Source organism: Cokeromyces recurvatus (assembly GCF_025118155.1).
Source record: "Cokeromyces recurvatus strain NRRL 2243 chromosome Unknown BX663scaffold_14, whole genome shotgun sequence".
In the NCBI taxonomy this organism is placed as follows: domain Eukaryota; kingdom Fungi; phylum Mucoromycota; class Mucoromycetes; order Mucorales; family Mucoraceae; genus Cokeromyces; species Cokeromyces recurvatus.
This window is the reverse complement of record NW_026251400.1, coordinates 160,169-177,999: the sequence shown is the minus strand read 5'-3', so window position 1 is coordinate 177,999 and position 17,831 is coordinate 160,169. Positions and strand designations below refer to the sequence as shown.

General features: G+C 30.9%; 9 protein-coding genes across 9 annotated transcripts; 4 read left to right on the top strand and 5 right to left on the bottom strand.

The window, feature by feature from the left end:
* Nucleotides 1-264: 264 nt before the first annotated feature.
* On the bottom strand, nucleotides 265-1,050 carry BX663DRAFT_73259 (uncharacterized protein). Its single transcript, XM_051532305.1, has 3 exons — nucleotides 764-1,050; nucleotides 575-693; nucleotides 265-525 (listed from the first exon to the last, which is right to left on the bottom strand). Exons 1-3 carry the CDS (start codon nucleotides 945-947, stop codon nucleotides 394-396), a joined length of 435 nt encoding a protein of 144 aa, XP_051382337.1. The 5' UTR covers nucleotides 948-1,050; the 3' UTR covers nucleotides 265-393.
* Nucleotides 1,051-2,435: 1,385 nt separating this feature from the next.
* On the top strand, nucleotides 2,436-2,699 carry BX663DRAFT_435546 (uncharacterized protein; the record flags this gene model as incomplete). Its single annotated transcript, XM_051523126.1, has 1 exon — nucleotides 2,436-2,699. A coding segment is annotated over one exon (264 nt), but the record flags the coding sequence as incomplete, so codon positions are not given.
* An 803-nt stretch (nucleotides 2,700-3,502) lies between these two features.
* On the bottom strand, nucleotides 3,503-4,892 carry BX663DRAFT_543363 (uncharacterized protein; the record flags this gene model as incomplete). The annotated part of the gene is made up of 6 exons (XM_051530837.1): nucleotides 4,733-4,892; nucleotides 4,463-4,640; nucleotides 4,114-4,211; nucleotides 3,935-4,061; nucleotides 3,625-3,722; nucleotides 3,503-3,531 (listed from the first exon to the last, which is right to left on the bottom strand). Exons 2-6 carry the CDS (start codon nucleotides 4,606-4,608, stop codon nucleotides 3,503-3,505), a joined length of 498 nt encoding a protein of 165 aa, XP_051382335.1. The 5' UTR covers nucleotides 4,609-4,640; nucleotides 4,733-4,892.
* Nucleotides 4,893-5,146: 254 nt separating this feature from the next.
* Nucleotides 5,147-6,686, top strand: BX663DRAFT_536631 (uncharacterized protein; the record flags this gene model as incomplete). Its single annotated transcript, XM_051530634.1, has 5 exons — nucleotides 5,147-5,360; nucleotides 5,483-5,723; nucleotides 5,806-5,915; nucleotides 5,988-6,297; nucleotides 6,357-6,686. Coding segments are annotated over exons 1-5 (1,083 nt in total), but the record flags the coding sequence as incomplete, so codon positions are not given.
* Nucleotides 6,645-8,184, top strand: BX663DRAFT_510809 (armadillo-type protein). The gene is made up of 3 exons (XM_051527804.1): nucleotides 6,645-7,608; nucleotides 7,688-7,851; nucleotides 7,924-8,184. Exons 1-3 carry the CDS (start codon nucleotides 6,689-6,691, stop codon nucleotides 7,980-7,982), a joined length of 1,143 nt encoding a protein of 380 aa, XP_051382333.1. The 5' UTR covers nucleotides 6,645-6,688; the 3' UTR covers nucleotides 7,983-8,184.
* Nucleotides 8,185-8,234: 50 nt separating this feature from the next.
* Nucleotides 8,235-10,948, top strand: BX663DRAFT_510807 (uncharacterized protein). The gene is made up of 7 exons (XM_051527803.1): nucleotides 8,235-8,708; nucleotides 8,779-8,902; nucleotides 8,990-10,243; nucleotides 10,311-10,392; nucleotides 10,463-10,518; nucleotides 10,573-10,659; nucleotides 10,721-10,948. Exons 1-7 carry the CDS (start codon nucleotides 8,314-8,316, stop codon nucleotides 10,841-10,843), a joined length of 2,121 nt encoding a protein of 706 aa, XP_051382332.1. The 5' UTR covers nucleotides 8,235-8,313; the 3' UTR covers nucleotides 10,844-10,948.
* Nucleotides 10,949-11,333: 385 nt separating this feature from the next.
* BX663DRAFT_486668 (uncharacterized protein) lies at nucleotides 11,334-13,433 on the bottom strand (the record flags this gene model as incomplete). Its single annotated transcript, XM_051524690.1, has 3 exons — nucleotides 11,334-11,344; nucleotides 11,910-12,088; nucleotides 13,282-13,433. The coding sequence occupies 3 exons, from the start codon at nucleotides 13,431-13,433 to the stop codon at nucleotides 11,334-11,336; spliced, it is 342 nt and encodes a 113-aa protein (XP_051382331.1).
* A 1,685-nt stretch (nucleotides 13,434-15,118) lies between these two features.
* On the bottom strand, nucleotides 15,119-15,528 carry BX663DRAFT_435346 (thioredoxin-like protein; the record flags this gene model as incomplete). Its single annotated transcript, XM_051523113.1, has 2 exons — nucleotides 15,119-15,247; nucleotides 15,343-15,528. 2 exons carry the CDS (start codon nucleotides 15,526-15,528, stop codon nucleotides 15,119-15,121), a joined length of 315 nt encoding a protein of 104 aa, XP_051382330.1.
* A 204-nt stretch (nucleotides 15,529-15,732) lies between these two features.
* Nucleotides 15,733-17,831, bottom strand: BX663DRAFT_73015 (uncharacterized protein). Its single transcript, XM_051532304.1, has one exon. The coding sequence runs from the start codon at nucleotides 17,759-17,761 to the stop codon at nucleotides 16,061-16,063; it is 1,701 nt and encodes a 566-aa protein (XP_051382329.1). The 5' UTR covers nucleotides 17,762-17,831; the 3' UTR covers nucleotides 15,733-16,060.

Below are 17,831 nucleotides of genomic sequence, written 5' to 3'. Positions count from 1 at the left end.
CTAAGAATGTTACCTCATCATCAATGCCATGAATTGTATGAACACACGTTATTTTTGGCATATGAATTACTTATTATATATAATACACGATTACTATTATTATACTAATAAGCATATAAATACATATATATATATATTTATACCATGTGTATTATCCCAAGCATTAAAATTACTTATATCTTCTTCATTTATCTTGCATGTAACATAATGTCCTCTTTGATATACTTTCCAATCCTATCAAGATATTTATTGTTATATGCTATTATATCACATAAAGGATAATTACATTAGTTGTATAATAAGTATCACTGTTTATAAAAGGAGCAGATATATTAATATAATGTGATAATGGTTTATCACAACTAGTTGCATATTTTAAACCACTTAAAGAACCTATATATTTTCATTGTATAAGTAAAGAATATAACCAATAATCGTACCTTTTCCATATGCAATAATTGCAAAAATATCATAGCCTAAATTTTCGAAATAATTTGCCACTACAAAAATATCTTTTGTATTTTTCTATTAAAATAGTTTAAAGGAAGTATCTTGTTTTTTTTTCTTTATTTACTTTAATATGATCATAGCCTGTTTTTCCTTCGCTATCTCCATGCCCATGAAGATCAAACCGAAATGTACTTAAAGGTAAACTATCTGCCAAGTCAACTTGATAAAGACTATCTTTATGACCTATAACAAAACTTAGTATCATCCAATTTTTTTCATTATTATTCGTTCCTCATTCAATAATTAATCAAACCTTGTTCGCCATGAACAAATAAAATAATCTTATCCATTGTTTTTTTATTCAAAATGCCAACAATTGCTTCTCCATCATCATTCGAAATATTTATTAAACTCATTTTTTTTTTAATAAAAAGAAAAAAAGGGGGAAAAGAGATAAAAAAAAAAAAAAAAGAGAGAGTTTTTCTTTTTTTCCCCATAGTCTATTTACTGGCTTTATTATTTCTTTTGCCACATACTACTAGATTTGGCGATTTTTCTGCTCATCGGAGTTCTATTTTTGCATATAAAAATGTGCAGGGTAAAGAAAGAAGAACACATGTTATTTATAGTTATTAATTAAAACAGATTGATTTAGCTTCCCACCATCACCTCTACTGATAACTACAGCAACAACTCTATATCACAAACCACAATATCTCGTATATAGTATCATGACATCATATATATTTATGTTAATCAATGCTATAAAAGGCAATATACGTGTTGCAGTCGTTTATTTGTATTCTAACAAGTATCAAGTTGTTTGGGAAGTCCGTCATTTAAGGTTTGGATAGCTAATTCATGTTATAACTGGGGATATACTATTTGTGAATAGAAATGCACTGCTAGCAACTGATCAAAACTTATAGATGCTAGTTAATTTATAGTTTGAAGAGCTTTAGTGATATTACTTTCGACTAAAACTACAGGATCCAAATATCTACCTGGTTTAATGAGCATTAAATCTAGATATGGAAATTGACCTTGTGTCGACAAAGGAGTAACATACAAAGAGTATATAGCAGAAGACTGATCATCGTGAAGGTCAGGGACTACACATTTAGACTCTAATGTTAACCGAGTTCGAGACTATGCTGTTCACATAGAAACAGTAGGGTCTGTACATTTTCAGAATGAGCTATTAGCACCACATTATCAGCATATAGGAGGTAGTTCATATTGATGGATAGTTGAACGGATCACGTAAAATCTCGTCGGATAATGGTTAGGAACGGAGGAGAAGAAGTAGGATTTTAATGTGTAGCGAATAAAGAAAAGGAGATTAAAATGGAAATCTGAATGATAGCAGTTGTGGACGATATCGTATTTGCGCGTAATATAATAAAAAAGAAAAGCATAGTAATCACATATAATTGTTATGTACACAAATAAAGTTGAACGTTAAAATTAAGCAAAAATATTCATACACAGCGCTGGTATTAATACAAATACAGTAATGAGCAATTTTAGAGCTGAAGCTAAGGTGTCGCTAATCATAATTATAATTCAGCTGTTGAATCAAATATAAATGATTGTCAATACGCATAAACTATACTTCATATAATACATTACCGTATATAAAAAATTAAAATAAATTGTAACAAGTAATAGAAATAAATATGTATCCATTACAACTGTTGTTTATATTGGATTCTTCACCCTAACAATATGTATTCCGACTATACAAACTAATATAGTGTAAAGAGTAATAATATATAACTCAGACGGATGAGCCATTAATAAGACAACCATACAAAAAGTATAAATAACAGACATTTTATATAGATGATTTTCTTTTTTCTCAGTCAGCTTTTGACCGATATATTATTATTTTTTTTTTTATATTAATAAAAGTATTAACAAGTCTTGCGTATTTTCCCTCTGTTTGTTTTATTACTTTTCTTTCTTAACCCAAATATCATACACAATTAGAGTATGACCTAACCATTACTAGATGTTCTAAAATTCATGTTGATAAATATGAAGCTGCTCATAAGACTTGCATCTGTCGGATCTTTAGTAATTCATCTCGTTTATCGACATGCATAACTTCCTATCTGTTAAAACTTCCAACCATACATGAATGTATTAATATCCTTCAAGCCAAATTCTTGCTTCAATCTAATAGCCTACCAGATGATGCTCCCCTCATATACCTTCTACCACACCTTCAACGGCACAACAGTTAGTCCCTTTGGTTTCTATTCATCTAATTAAATCCAATTTGGGAACGATGCCCTACTCCAGTTGATTAAAAAAAGTCCTGGGTAAAACTATTCTTGAATACCGTCAAGAGAACCTGAACAATTTGCGGACTTTCTTCCGAAATTCTAAGCTAATCTCACAATGTCGTCCCTCTGTTTCTCTTAATCCCAACTTATGACTACCTATGCCTTTCATTGAACGCGATTAGTGCATCCAGTGACACCTTAACTAGCTTCCCAACAACTACTCCACTTTCTGCATCCGCCATCCTACTTAAATTCTCACAAAAAAAAACGCACTTCATTGAATATCTTAATATGTTCCGCCGCCTTCAACTACCACCTATCATACCAGATCTTATTTCGTTATTATTAAATATACTACAGAATCGCCCTACTAAGCATTGTGACAATTACAGTCAGTGGACTATACGTTAACCAATTATCTAACTTTTGTTATATGAAGTGGATTATTTCCAACATGAAAAAGAACTGTCGCCATCATTTACAACTTTAGGTTAAAAGCTCCTCGATTGGATGTATACATCTTCAATGAGCATAAATTAATAGTTTCATTATTAAACCCATTCTACTATTTATATCTCTTTCCATTCCCCCTTTTTGATCCCATTAAGGGTTTTTAATTCATTGATATATACTTATCAGTGTGTTTATTGGGTTTAAATTTTGTTAATAAACAAAATATACATTTTAAACGTATTCAATATTTCAATTCTCTTTCTGTTTTATTGAATATTATCTTTTTTTTGGAAAGTTCGACAAGAAGATCATACACATATTATAGTCTCTATTATCCCTTTAGTTTAAAACATTTATTTCGAGTTAGATTCAAAATGTCATCCGATCAAAGTTCTTATAAAAAGCCAACAACGACAACGCTACCTTTCACCTTCCCAAATGAGAGATCTTTTGACAGCTTTCACAGCAAACAAAAGCAAATAAGCTGTCCTCTCTGCAATAAAATAACTTTTCTTTACAGACATAAGTCTACAAAACAGACATGATTCATATGTTCCTCCTGCACTCAGCAAATACACGCTTACGAACTACACACCACTTTATTTAATACGATGGATACTGATTCCCCTCCTTTTTATCCCTATTAATAAACTCCACACCCCTCTAACTATTGATAGCAGTAATGATTAACTACTTTTTTCCCTACGACAACAAATTTCCCATTTGTCTTCCCAACTTACTGACGCCCAGCAAGAGATCCAAAATCTAAAAAGTTTACTCCAAGATCAAAATGTCCAGAATAACTTAGTTTTGCTAACGCCCCTCCCTCCCCCGCCATTACATCTGTTCCTACTCCTTCTTCACAGCCTACACACATCTCAACTATAAATTCTATTCTTTCTTCTCGACGTGATCTCACCAAAATCACCTACATTAAAAACATTCTTTCTTGTGATAAACATAGGCACCAGGCTCGCAAATTGGAATCGGCTACTCGCTTTTTCTAGTCCCCATTGCCTAACCAAGGCTTTACCTTTATTTATTTCTCTATTGAAATCTGCCTTTTCATAGATACGATTCGTAACAAACTCAAAAAAAAAAACTAGGCGTCAACAATGCCCATATATTAGATATACAATGCTCCATCACCAATGCAGCCGCTTTCCTAATACGTTTTGACTATATATTTGAATTTAAAGATGAATCAACTAAATTCAATATTGAACAAGATACAGATTTCAACTTCCTCCTCCTACAACCGTAATTACCTTCGAGACCCTAAATGTGTCAATTTATCCAAAACGGATAAAGACAATGAAACTATAAGAATTTCAGCATGACCGCTCGTTGAGAGTGCCTTCCAAACTTCGGTCCCTCGTCTAAAACGTAGCAGCAAGGTCTTTTTTTTTAGCATAGAGATATTCCGTCCTAATCTTGAGAAAATTTCTATAAAACTCGTGTCTTTAATAAACGTGATTCTACTTCCCCTCCGCCTCTTCCTATGCAGACAGAATAGCTTCTTTTCTTCCCTTACTTACATTTGAGTTTTACTCTTTCTTTCTCCTTTTGCCCTTTTTACTTCTTGTTTCCTAAGAGGATTTTTTTTAGCTTCTTTTTTCTATGAACTGGCCCGGGCAATACAGTAAAATTTTAGTACTATGTGCTCATTTGGGGGGGGTTTATTTTATTATTATTATTAAAAAAAAAAAAAAAATACACATGTATATATTTAATCGTATCTGGTGCTTAATTTTTAAAAGATAAAAATTATTGTTTAAAGGAAATATTTTCAGTGCGGAGCAATAAAAATAATTAAAAAATTTATAAACCTTTTAGTCAGTTTTATTTTATTTTTATATTTTCTTTCTTTTGTGTAAAAACAAAACAAAAAAAAAAAAGTCATTAACATCTTCTTGTAAAATAATCTCTCTTTTTTTTTTCCTTATTCAGAAAAAAAAAGTACTTTTTTTTTTTCTATAAATAATTCTGTACATTTGTAAATATTTTAATTCAGAAAACAAACAAAAAAACAAAAAAACAACAAAAACAAAAAAAAAGGAGAGAAAAAAAAAAATGATGCCGAGTTTAATTAATGATGGCATGTCTCCAAAAAAGACAAGCAATTTACAACAGCCACAGGCTACCAATGGTCCACAAGAACATCAGGTAAAATTAAGCCAATTAATAAAGCATTCATTATTAATTTTTTTTTTATCTTCAAATATGTACATACATACATTCATACATATAAATACATATATACATATAATATATATAATATACATAAGCTTGCTGCTTTATTACAACCTGAATATGATTATGATCTTTTTAATCATTCTGGCGCGTCATCCTTATTTCCTAATGATGATGCTACTTATGATCGCTCAAGTAGTGCACCTCCTATACAGGGTTTACAAAGACCACGTGATGTAAAACTTACCTCTGTGGCTCAACAGCCTCCTATTGCTTCTTCTGCCTATGATCCTAGTCAAGCTTGGAAATTGTGGAACGATGAAAGTATAGATCATGGTAAAGAAAAAAAAAAAGAGAGTGAGAGAGTGAGAGAGTGAGAAACTTTATGTATACATGTAGATATTAATTTCCTGCATAGAATTTATTCCTGGTCAAGAAAAGAATGATATTCGTCATCTTTATCAGCAACAGATCGATAGTAATGATTTACTAAATCGTAAAGGAAAATTAGTTGATATTATTCAACAGGTAAAATAAAAAAAAACTCCCCTTAGATATGTGATTTTACATTCTAAATCTTCTTTTTATCTATCCTATTAGGATTTTCCTCGTACACCTTCACCCATGTTTAACCTTCAACAAGAACCACCAGTGAATAGAATCTATGAAAGTTTTCAACAATTCGATCATCCACCTGTGTCATCTAGGGTTCATGCTTTAAGGTCTACACTATCTCCTGGTCGCTCAAATTCAACACCTCCAACGAATCGTGTTACTAATGATAATTATGATTCATCTGATGATATGTTGATGAAACAGTTTAATAGTTTAGGTCTTCATGATGAAGTAGATTACCTTCGTTATAATAACCATCAAATGAGACAGCAATATCCTTATTATGTGAATGATGGTAAATATTATATATAACGTATAACATATATATATATATATAACGATTACAAATATTAGCTTTAGGGAATGAATATCCTACTACGAATGGTACAAGTAATAATACTAAATGGGCAAATGAAGATTTATCTTCTGTTTATCATATTCGTCAAAGACAAGGTCCCTTAACTGCTCCAGTTTCTTATGATTCTACAGGATTCCCAATGGCGGATACACTAAGTGATACAGATAAAAAACTTCGTGCCTTACAATTACAGCAACAACAAATTTTGATTAGACAGCAACAGCAACAATTAATGGCTGCTCGACAGCAACTCTTACTTCAACAACAACAACAACAACAGCAGCAGCAGCAGCAGCAGCAGCAGCAACAGCAACAGCAGCAACATCGTATGTATAACAACGGTCGTACACGACAACAAGATACGCGACCTTCTTCTTCTTCTCCTTCTTCACAACAGGACCTTACAATGCGTTCTATGCTTTTAGAAGAATTTAGAAATTCAAAAAATAAAAAATATGAATTAAAAGATATTGCAGGTCACATTGTTGAATTTAGCGGAGATCAACATGGATCTAGGTTTATTCAACAAAAATTAGAGACAGCGAATAGTGAAGAGAAACAAATGGTATTTGAAGAAGTCCTTCCTAATGCTTTACAACTTATGACAGATGTCTTTGGTAATTATGTACTTCAAAAATTCTTTGAACATGGTAATCAAATGCAAAAGTCTATTTTGGCAAAACAAATGGAAGGCCATGTCTTATCTTTATCACTTCAAATGTATGGGTGTCGAGTAGTACAGAAGGCACTTGAACATGTCTTGACAGAACAACAAGCTACATTAGTGGGTGAACTTGATGGCTGTGTATTAAAATGCATTAAAGATCAAAATGGCAATCACGTTATTCAAAAGGCAATTGAAAGAGTACCGGCGCAACATATTCAATTTATTATTGATGCATTCCATGGACAAGTCTATAATTTAGCTACTCATCCTTATGGATGTCGTGTTATTCAACGTATGTTTGAACATTGTACAGATGCTCAAACAGAACCTCTTTTAGAAGAGCTACATAGATGTACTCATCAACTTGTTCAAGATCAATATGGTAATTATGTAATCCAACATATACTTGAAAGAGGTCATCCAGAAGACAAGACAAAGATTGTAGATAAGATTTTAGGACAGATCTTACCATTAAGTAAACATAAATTTGCTAGCAATGTTGTAGAGAAATGTGTCGATTATGGAAGTAAAGAAGATAGACAACGTTTAATTGAAGAAGTCATTCAAACCAGATCTGATGGGTAAATAAATAATAGCACACACACACATATATATATAAAAAGCTGAATTATCTTATTCATTATTCATTACTACTACTAGTACATATCCACTCATTACTATGATGAAAGATCAATATGCTAATTACGTTGTTCAAAAAATGTTGGACGTTGTTGATGATGATCAACGTGAAATATTACTTGACAAAATTAGACCTCATTTACAGTCATTAAAGAAATATACCTACGGAAAACATCTTATTCAAAGTAAATATTAAAGGAAAAAGACCAGATAAATTGTGGTGTATTTAACCTTTTTTTTTTTATTTACATAAATAGAAGTAGAAAAGTTGGGCATTGTACAACAACAAGACGATAATCAACACGATATTATATAGTTCCTTTTTTTCTCTATTTTTCCCACAGGAGTGGGTGTATATATGTATAAAAACTCCTGTATCATATAAAAAACTGGCTACTTTTTTTGTAAAAAAAAAGGATTTTTTTTGTCATATATATTCACATACAAATATATAACGACGAATTAATAATATACATATTACATAATAAAGTAAATAAATATTTTGTTAAGAAAAGTAACTTTTATCTGGATTTTAGAGCTTTTTTTTTTTTTTTTTTTTTTTTTTTTTTTTTTTTTTCCTTAAAAAAAAATGAATTAATGCGCAGTGATCCTGTTTCATTTTTTTTTTTTTTTTCTAATACATTCAAATGAAGACTCGAAAGGAATCCCCCATCACTCAATCCACAACTCAGAAAAGAAAAGCAATCTCAGTTACAGATAATAATAAAAAGCCTAAACTAGAATTAGAAGAAGAGTGGATCGATGATCAAGATCGGACAACGAGTAGTAGTAGTAGTATTGATAAAAAAGGAAAGAAAAAGATGATTGAAACACCAAACAATGTTCTTCAAGAGACTGAAAGTATTCAACAAGGTCTCGATGAAACAAGTCGATATAGTGACGATGAATCGGATGATGATATTGATTGGGAGACTATACCTCTTTTACCTCATTCTCAATCTGATCATGAGACAGACATGGACACTATGACTTATAAGGATATTGATATCGTTATGGAACAAGCTCCAAGACCTGTTTCAAAGTACAGATTCACATATATACATATAAATATATATGTATTCATGCTGTTGTTATTAATGATACAGATATAGGAAATCACACTGGGAAAGGTCATACCAGCGTATTTTACATGAGTGGATGCATCATAGTCATGTTGTTTTGCTGATAGCCCATTATAAATTACGTAATAGATGGTGCTTAAATAATGAATTGCAGGTTTTTTTGTTTTATTTTTCCTTTTGTTTCTTTTTGTTAATATATATACATGATTACTGAAATATTTATATATATATATATGTATAGACGCTATGTTATTCTATTATCCCTGAGCATATAAAACGAATTCAAAATAACAAGTCAAAAGAATCGTTAAAGAAAGGCATTCAAGCACTTTTAAAATGGTGGAATAATGATATATTTGAGTTGACAGGCCCAGGTTTATTAACTCAAAACTACAATTATTATGAGCAAACGAGAGAGGGCTATAAAACATTGGAAGAATGGATTGAGAAGAATCATACATCAAATAAAGATGGAGATTATATTAAAGACTTGAGTACATTTAAGCAGATGATAAGTTCTTCTAAAAGGACATTATCAGGTACACGAGATACAAGTGCTGAATTATTTGTGTCAATATTAAGGTCTTGCGGATATGATACCCGTCTTGTGTCTTCTCTACAACCTATATCTTATAAAGTACCAGTAGTCAATAAGAGTCAGAATGCAACTCCAACCATAAATGATGAGGACAAAAATGAATCTAAACCCTTATTTAACTTTCGAGTACGACCAAGGGCCTATGTGGATCCTAATGTGAAATTAAAGAATCCAAAAGGGAAGCCACCTACTGTATGGGCAGAAGTCTATTGTAAAGAGACAAAGCGCTGGATATGTATAGATCCCATTCGAGGACATATTGATAAACCAACATGGATGGAACCAGCATCTTCGGATCAAGATAATAAATTATCGTTTGTATTGGCATTCGATCATGAAGAGTATATTACAGATGTGACTAGACGTTATACTTATAATATGGAAAGAGTGAATCGAGTGCGTGATCGACCTTTGACAAGACGAGAAATAAATGGAGGAATCCAGTTATGGTCTGAGCGACTTTTGTCCGTTATTTGTTACAAACCAAGGCTTACAGAGCGAGATCAATTAGAGGCTGAAGATTTAGAGAATCAAAGTCTCAAGGAAGTCATGCCTACATCTATTAGTGGGTTCAAAAATCATCCACTCTTTGCACTTGAACGCCATCTTCTTAAATTTGAAGTGATTTATCCTAAACATCCAATACTAGGTGCTATACGAGGAGAAAAAATATATCCTAGATCTTGTGTAAAGATGGTGAGTACATCTGAGCAGTATTATAAACAAGGAAAAAAGATCAAAGAAGGAGAACAACCAATCAAGATGGTTAAAGCAAATGCAGTTACTATAGAAAAGAAGCGACTAAAGGAACTAGCGAAACAAGAAGGAGGGGATCTTATGGTAGCTTGTTATGGAGAATGGCAAACTGAGCCTTATATACCACCTCCAGTAGTGAATGTAAGAAAGAACAATGATAATTGATCTAACTTTACGAGATTAATTTATATATATATATGTATAATAGGGCGTATTACCTAAAAATCGATTTGGTAACATTGATCTTTTTACACCTTCCATGTTACCCAAAGGAGCGGCGCATATACCTGGTAAGCATTTAGTGTCATTTAGCCTTTTTTTTTTTTTTTTTTTTTTTTTGACTCATTATCTTAAATCTAGTTAAAGGTATCGAAAAGATAGCAAAAAAATTAGGAATTGATTATGCAGTTGCTGTGGTAAGTATTAGAGTTAAAATGACTACTTAACTGATAACTAAAACTCTACAATAGGTTGATTTTGATTTTGTGAAAATGAGAGCTGTTCCTGTTACAAATGGCATTTTAGTAGCAGAAGAACAGCAATGGATTTTATTAGAGGTAAATCAATTTATGAGCTTTTTTTTTTTTGAATATTTAAACTTATAAATATATGATATAGGCATGGGAGGAATATGAGAAAGATAAAGCTATAAAAGCTATTGAGGAACATAAAAGAGATGTAATGATTCGATGGAGAAAGTTAATTAAGAGTATATTGATTCAGGCAAGACTTGATGGATAATATAATGTATATTTCATACTTTAAACATTTATATATCTATTGAACAGCTAAATAAAAAAAAATCATGTATAAGAATAAATAATAAAGCATAAAAGATTTGCAGTACATACTTTTTTAGTCCCTAATAATTTATTCTTTTTCATTACATATTATCTGACCATGTTATATTACCAATATATAAAACATAATAGGTCACCCCACTCCTATGATATATATATATATATTAAAAGTATCTAAAAATAAGGAGGTAAATATAGATAAGAAGCTTTCAAACAATTCATTAAGGATTTTAAGTTTTAATCTTAGAAAGCTACTGATGATGATGATGGATATAACACATGCACAATACTACTCCTATTACTACGCAATGCTGACAAATATAGAGCATTATTATTTCTTCTTGTTTCCCTAATAATATCATTTCCTTCATTTGTACAATAGATACTTTTTATTATGGTAACAAGATAGTTATAGTCTTCATAATCTTAATCTACCCGTATCCTTGATATATATATATATATATATATATATATATATATTTATATTTTTAAAAGTCTTTATCATCCAAGAGTCCTAAAAGAAATTATGAATTTTTCTTGATTGACAATAATTTTTTATTTTAATCTGATAAGGATGACAGAGTTATTAATACTTTAAATTCAGACAATGTCTTTTTTTTTTTTTTTTTTTTTTTTTTTTTTTTTTTTTTTTGTATGGCATCTGATTTGCTCAATTCTTTATCATCGACCGCCAAAGCAATGAACTGACTTTGACGTTTTGGGTGTATACTGAAAATAGGAAAATACTATTCATTAACTTCGTTTATAGCAAATTTATCCAACTATAAATCGAAGTTCTCTTTAAAAAAAGCAATTGTCGCTCGCAGAAAAATGAAATTGGCAGTTATAAAAAAAAAAAGGTCTTTGGTTAATGCAAAAAACAAATTGTCCAGTGTGCCTTGAATGATAGCCTATTTTTAAATAGTTAGAATGCCACATTTTGCATGGGTAATTGTTGAATCAATATTATATTTTTATCTGGAGTTGATACATCTTCTCTATGATACCTGGAACAAGCATAAAGTCATCAATGTTATTTCTTACAACGAAAAAACTTATCAACTCAATCATTCGATATTGTCCGTTGTATTGTAAGTCCATTTTAAAGGCGGTTACTTCATAGAAATATTTCGAACCCGAGTTGGCAAGCAAATCCCAAAGTTTAGAAGAGCTCACCATGGATACTCTACTGGTTAAGAAGAAGAAGGAGCATATCAACTACTCAGATTATGATAATGAACTTTATTTTGCATATGCTAGCCAAATCACCTAAAAAAATATGTCAGTTGCGAGAAAATATATATAATATTCATGAGATAACAAGTCAGCGTTGGGTGAATTAGTACTGGAATGATCCAGATTCGTTTTTCTTACCTAAAACTCGAGGCGACCGCAAGAAGTTAAATGAAGAACACTAAGGCTTTGTGATAGCATTACTAGACAAGAAGCCCTCTATCAATGTTGATCAGGCCTTAGATCAGTTAACTGCTAAGTTTGAGGGATTGAACATTGGAAAGCCAGCAGTATGGTGATCTGCATATAACTTCTGTCATATTAGTACACATATCTACATCTAAACAATAGCTAAAGCACTATGAACTTGTCTATATTGTTTTAAATGCAAAAGATAAGGAAAGAGAATATAGAAAAGACAAGCCTGTGAAAACTCTGTATAGTGTATTAAAAGAAAAAATAATATGGAGAAAATGGCAAAGGCTATCTATATGTTTTTTTTTTGCAAGGTAAGTGATATTAATGGAAGTATGATTTGGTTAAGTGAATACTGGTATAATATAGCCTTTATGCACAAATTTTTTTTCCGAATAATTCTGTATGCGGTATGCATATTTCTCCCTGAGCTGTCGCTGTTATTAACGATATACCCAGTTATTATTTCAGGGTTGAGCAAAGCGTTAATATTAATTCACAGTGAATATTCCAGTTATAATCAATACCAATACCAATTATATATATGTTACTATTGTTATTATCATTCTCTAAGTTGTCATTACATAATAATATTCAATATTGTAGATGTGTATATAATATGTATGACTTGTATAAATAATTATGTAATTGAATATAAAGGTCATGATCCTATTGAATTCTTATTCTTAGATAATATTATTTTTAGCGCTCGAATACTCTAACAATGATCGCTATTGAAACTGAATGTTATATAATGAACATTATGCTGTGAAGTACAGTACACAAGCTTTGTTTGAATAGCCTCCTTATTATTGAATAAATAATGGTTTATTTCTATTAACTTAGTTGTAGAAACGACTACATTCATTACAACTTGAAAAGTATACATAAGTACGGCTAAAATAATAGGCTGTTAATAGCAGTTATAAAAAAGAAACTGATTAGCCTTACTCCGATTCTGGTTTTTTACATATATGAATTATCCCATTCCATTCTTGAAATAATTCTTCTAGATCTCTTGCTTCGGAGTTCTGGAATCTATTGCTTTTAACACACAGTTGACGCGTTTGAATACGACGTGATTTGTAGTAGCGGTTAGACATAAGATTTTAACTTGAAGATAGAAAAGAATAAGGGGAACATTTGGGGTATATCAAAATTCATGCTGCTTTTATTTTTGAACGTGCATCGTGCATAATAATAATAATAAAAAATATATTAAAAAAAATATATTAAAAAAAAGATATTAAAAAAAAATGCAGCAACACGCATTAGTATAAAGCGGAAACTTGGTTGCAAAATAATGTATATGTAGGTATAACAGTCACATCACTGAAGGATGATGAATCGATAAGTAAATTGAGGGTATTTCTTTTTTTCCCACTTCTTCTTTTCTTTATAACTGTCTTCATTGGTATTTATTGCCTTTGTTGATATTAACTGTCTTCATTGGTATTTATTACCTTTGTTGATATTTCTAACTGTCTTCATTGGTATTTATTGCCTTTGTTGATATTAACTGTCTTCATTGGCATTTACTGTCTTTGTTGATATTAACTGTCTTCATTGGCATTTACTGTCTTTGTTGATATTTCTAACTGTCTTCATTGGCATTTATTGCCTTCATTGGTACTTCTTTTTTTTTCTATAGACAAAAGGTAAACCCTAAAAAACGTAGAAGCTTCTATACGAGCGAAAGCGAGGATTGAAAAGATTAGATTAGAGTGTGAGATAGCGATAGCGGTAATATCCAACGATAACTCATGCAAAAGGCGGCACTCTAACTATTTAAAAATAGGCCATCATTCAAGGCACACTGGACAATTTGTTTTTTGCATTAACCAAAGACCATTTTTTTTTTACAACTGCCAATTTCATTTTTCTGCGACCGACAATTGCTTTTTTTTTTGTAACCGACAATATCCAGCAGCCGGACTGTATCAATTTTAAAGCTGTCCTTTATACTATTTAAAAAAAAGAAAAAGGAAGATGGAAATCTATTATATAAAAAAAAATGAAGTAAGTAGAATATTTTAACTTGACATACTTATTTAACAATATAATTGATCCTTAGATGAAATGCACAACGATAGTAGTAGTGTCCTCCTTTGTAAAACACTCTCGCAACGTGATGCCAATGCTTCTAAAAACATAATGAACATTTCTGCCCTTGCTATCTGGAAAGCTAAGGATCTTCCCTTCACCAAAAATAAGCAATCTTTGTATTATTAGTTTTTTTTTCTACTTATCCGAAAAAGATAAACCATTTGGGCCTTTAAGCTTTCTACTAATATGTCAAAAAATAAAATAACATAGAGCTTATTATCATCTGGTTCAATCTTGATAGCATTACAAAATAAAATATGCATTTTTTTTTCTAGAATATTTTAAGCATGACTACTCTGTCTTACGTATCTTTATTATCATTATATTTAAAATATTACATTATCAATTTTTTTTTTTTTTTGTTTAAAAAAAAAACCTACTTATGGCTTATGATGTTAATTAAACAAAAACTATGCAAGATCATTAGTCATTCAAAGATTTGAAAATGAGTTTATTTTTTCTTAAAAAAAAAAATTAACAATTAATTACGTTTCCCATCTCTTATACATTTTACTCAACGAATTTAAAGAAAACATAATCTTCGGTTTTCCTTATAATAAAATATAATTTTTTTTTTCTTACATTTGAAACTTTATTAATTTATTACATGGATATAAAAAAAAAAATAGCACAAAATACTCAATAACCTTTTCTTTTTTCTGCTTGTTTATTTGTGAATAATTTAAAGAAGCTCCTTGATCTTTTTCTCAATGGCAGCAACATTGGCACCAACAACTTCGTCAACCTTTGCACCATTCTTGAAGTACATGATGGTAGGCATAGCACGAATTCCATATTCAGAGGCAACGTCCTGTAACCCAAAAAAAAATAAAATAACATCAATACCACTTTATTCTCTTACCCTCTTTATAAACATATACACATATGCATATTTATATAACTTACGGGAACTTCATCAACATCAACCTTGACATAGACAGCATCAGAATAGGTTTCAGCGAACTTGGCAAACTTGGGAGCAATCAATTTACAAGGACCACACCAGGTAGCATAAAAATCAACAACAACAAGTTTATCTTGGTTAATCAACTTCTTGAATTCTTCGAGGTTCTTGGGTTCGTGGTGAGTCATTTTAAATAAATAAATAAATAAAGTCAAGTAAAATAATAAAAAAAAAAAAAAATAGGTAAAATAAAATAAACGCGCTTTTTATATGAACTCAATTTTTTTTTTCATTACTGTTATTTTTTATTTTTTTTGAAGAAATTATTACTAATTGTGCAATCGATCAACTTTGATTGGTAGTTATAATTCAATGATTATTAATAACATTCCGATAATGATAAGTTAAAAGGATTTTTTTTTTTCGGATTAAAAACATCATCATTAAAAAAAAAAAGGAAATCTTATTGGCTATTTTATCTATTATTATTATAAAGGGGTGGGGTGGGGATATTAACTAGTACTGTTATGTTGGTGTGTATTTAGGTAGCTATCGTCTAGTTTAAAATTATAAGATTGTTGGCTATTTAATAAAGCCAAAATTTGTTCATTTGTCAAGACAATATCATCACTGTAGAGAGGTTGACCAATCATCTCTGCAGTATTCATATTATGAGTACCTATTACAAATACTGTTAGATCTATGTTTTAAGTCTTCAACTTAGTACATGCCTTGTTGTAATATTAAATCAAGTATAGCTGGATCTGACCAATAATCCATATTTATTGTATTTAAATTCAAATTGGTATCAGTAGATTCTTCTTCTTTGATAGGCGGATCGTTTCTATAATAGCTATCAAATGGATTGATATCTTCTTCTCGATCAGGTGTAGCTAAAGCAGAAGACGTAAATGGCTTGTATGATTTTTGATTATTATAGTACCGATTTGGTGGCCTTGTTACTGAGTAAGACGATGACAACATCATATTATTATTACTATGACTATTATTATTACTACTACTATTACTATTACTAATATTATTATTATTATTGTTATTGGTCTTGTTTATAACAGGTTGGTGGTGAATGGGTGATGATGATAAAGGGACTGATGAAGAATATTCATAATTAATTTTAGGTGAACTACTACTACTACTACTACTCAATCTAGGAGAATAAGGTGAATACCGTCTAGTTGCAGTAGGTGGTGACCCGATATGCATATTGGCAATCGATCTATGAAGCTGACCACTAGGAGAACCAGGTGATAGAAAAGTGGGTACAGAGGATGCAGCAACTGGTTCAGAGCTATTATTAGGGATAATAACTGGTGAACTTGCTTGGAATGAACGTGGTCTTTGCTGCTGTGGTAATTCATTTTGAGATCGTGAAAATGGTAAAGGTTGTGAATGACGGTTTGATATAACTCGACTAGGACTTCTACCTCCTTTAGCCAGTTCACGTTCCTCTTGTAATCGTTGTAGTAAGACTGCTTTTTTACCTGTTGCTGGTTTACCTCTTTGTCTTAGTAATTCTTTTAATTCTGAGACTGTGATATCATTAAAATCAATCTTATCCAGTTGACTATCGAGTTGCTTTTGATAAGACTCTGGATCCATTTGTTGCATAATATTAGAACGAGATACACGTTTGATTTGAATAGGCATAGTACGTGAAGGAAATGAAGAAGACAAGTGTTCTTTTGGAAACTCTTCTAGATTATTTGTATTCATAATGATGACAGGTGGTGTAGATGGGCTTGCGATAGGAGAAGTATTTGGAGGCGGCTCTGGTTTTGTAGCAACTGGTTTATTTTCATTTATATCTGTTGTATTTTTACTTGTTTTTGCAGTATTTGTCTTTTGTTGTTGAGTTAACGATTTACGTGCATAATTAATTCGGAACCGTGCTTGAAGTTCATTAAATCGTCGTTGGTGATCCACTTTATTGTCAGCTTCTTCTGATTTTCCAACGATTTGATGGCGTCGGTTTTGACTACGCTTTTGTTGTGATGGATATGATAGACTAGCTTTATCTTGGTCATTGGGTTCAAGTAGAGCAGTCAGATTCGAAACTTGTTCGGGCTGATCATGTTGTAACAAACGAGAGCGCATTTCTTTTTGTTGATCCTGCAACAATTGTTGTTGACGTAAGAAATTAGGATCAGTTAATAGAATAGCATCTTGTGAGTCTAATTGCTTTTGGGATGAATTGTTGTTAAAATCCCATTGAGAGGTATTAAATAAAGGTTCATTTAATAATGTAGTAGGATCGTAATAGTGGTTATTGAAGACTTCTGTTGGTAATTGTTCAATTGAAGATGGGTTAAATGATGTTTGACTGAAAAACTGTGAATTTGTATTATTATTATCTGTATGTTGAGTATTATTATTATTATTATTGCTAGGGCTGTAATACATTTTGTTTTTTTTAGGCTTAATTCTACAATTAAAGGAAAAAAAAAAAAAAAAAAAAAAAAAAAAAAAAAAA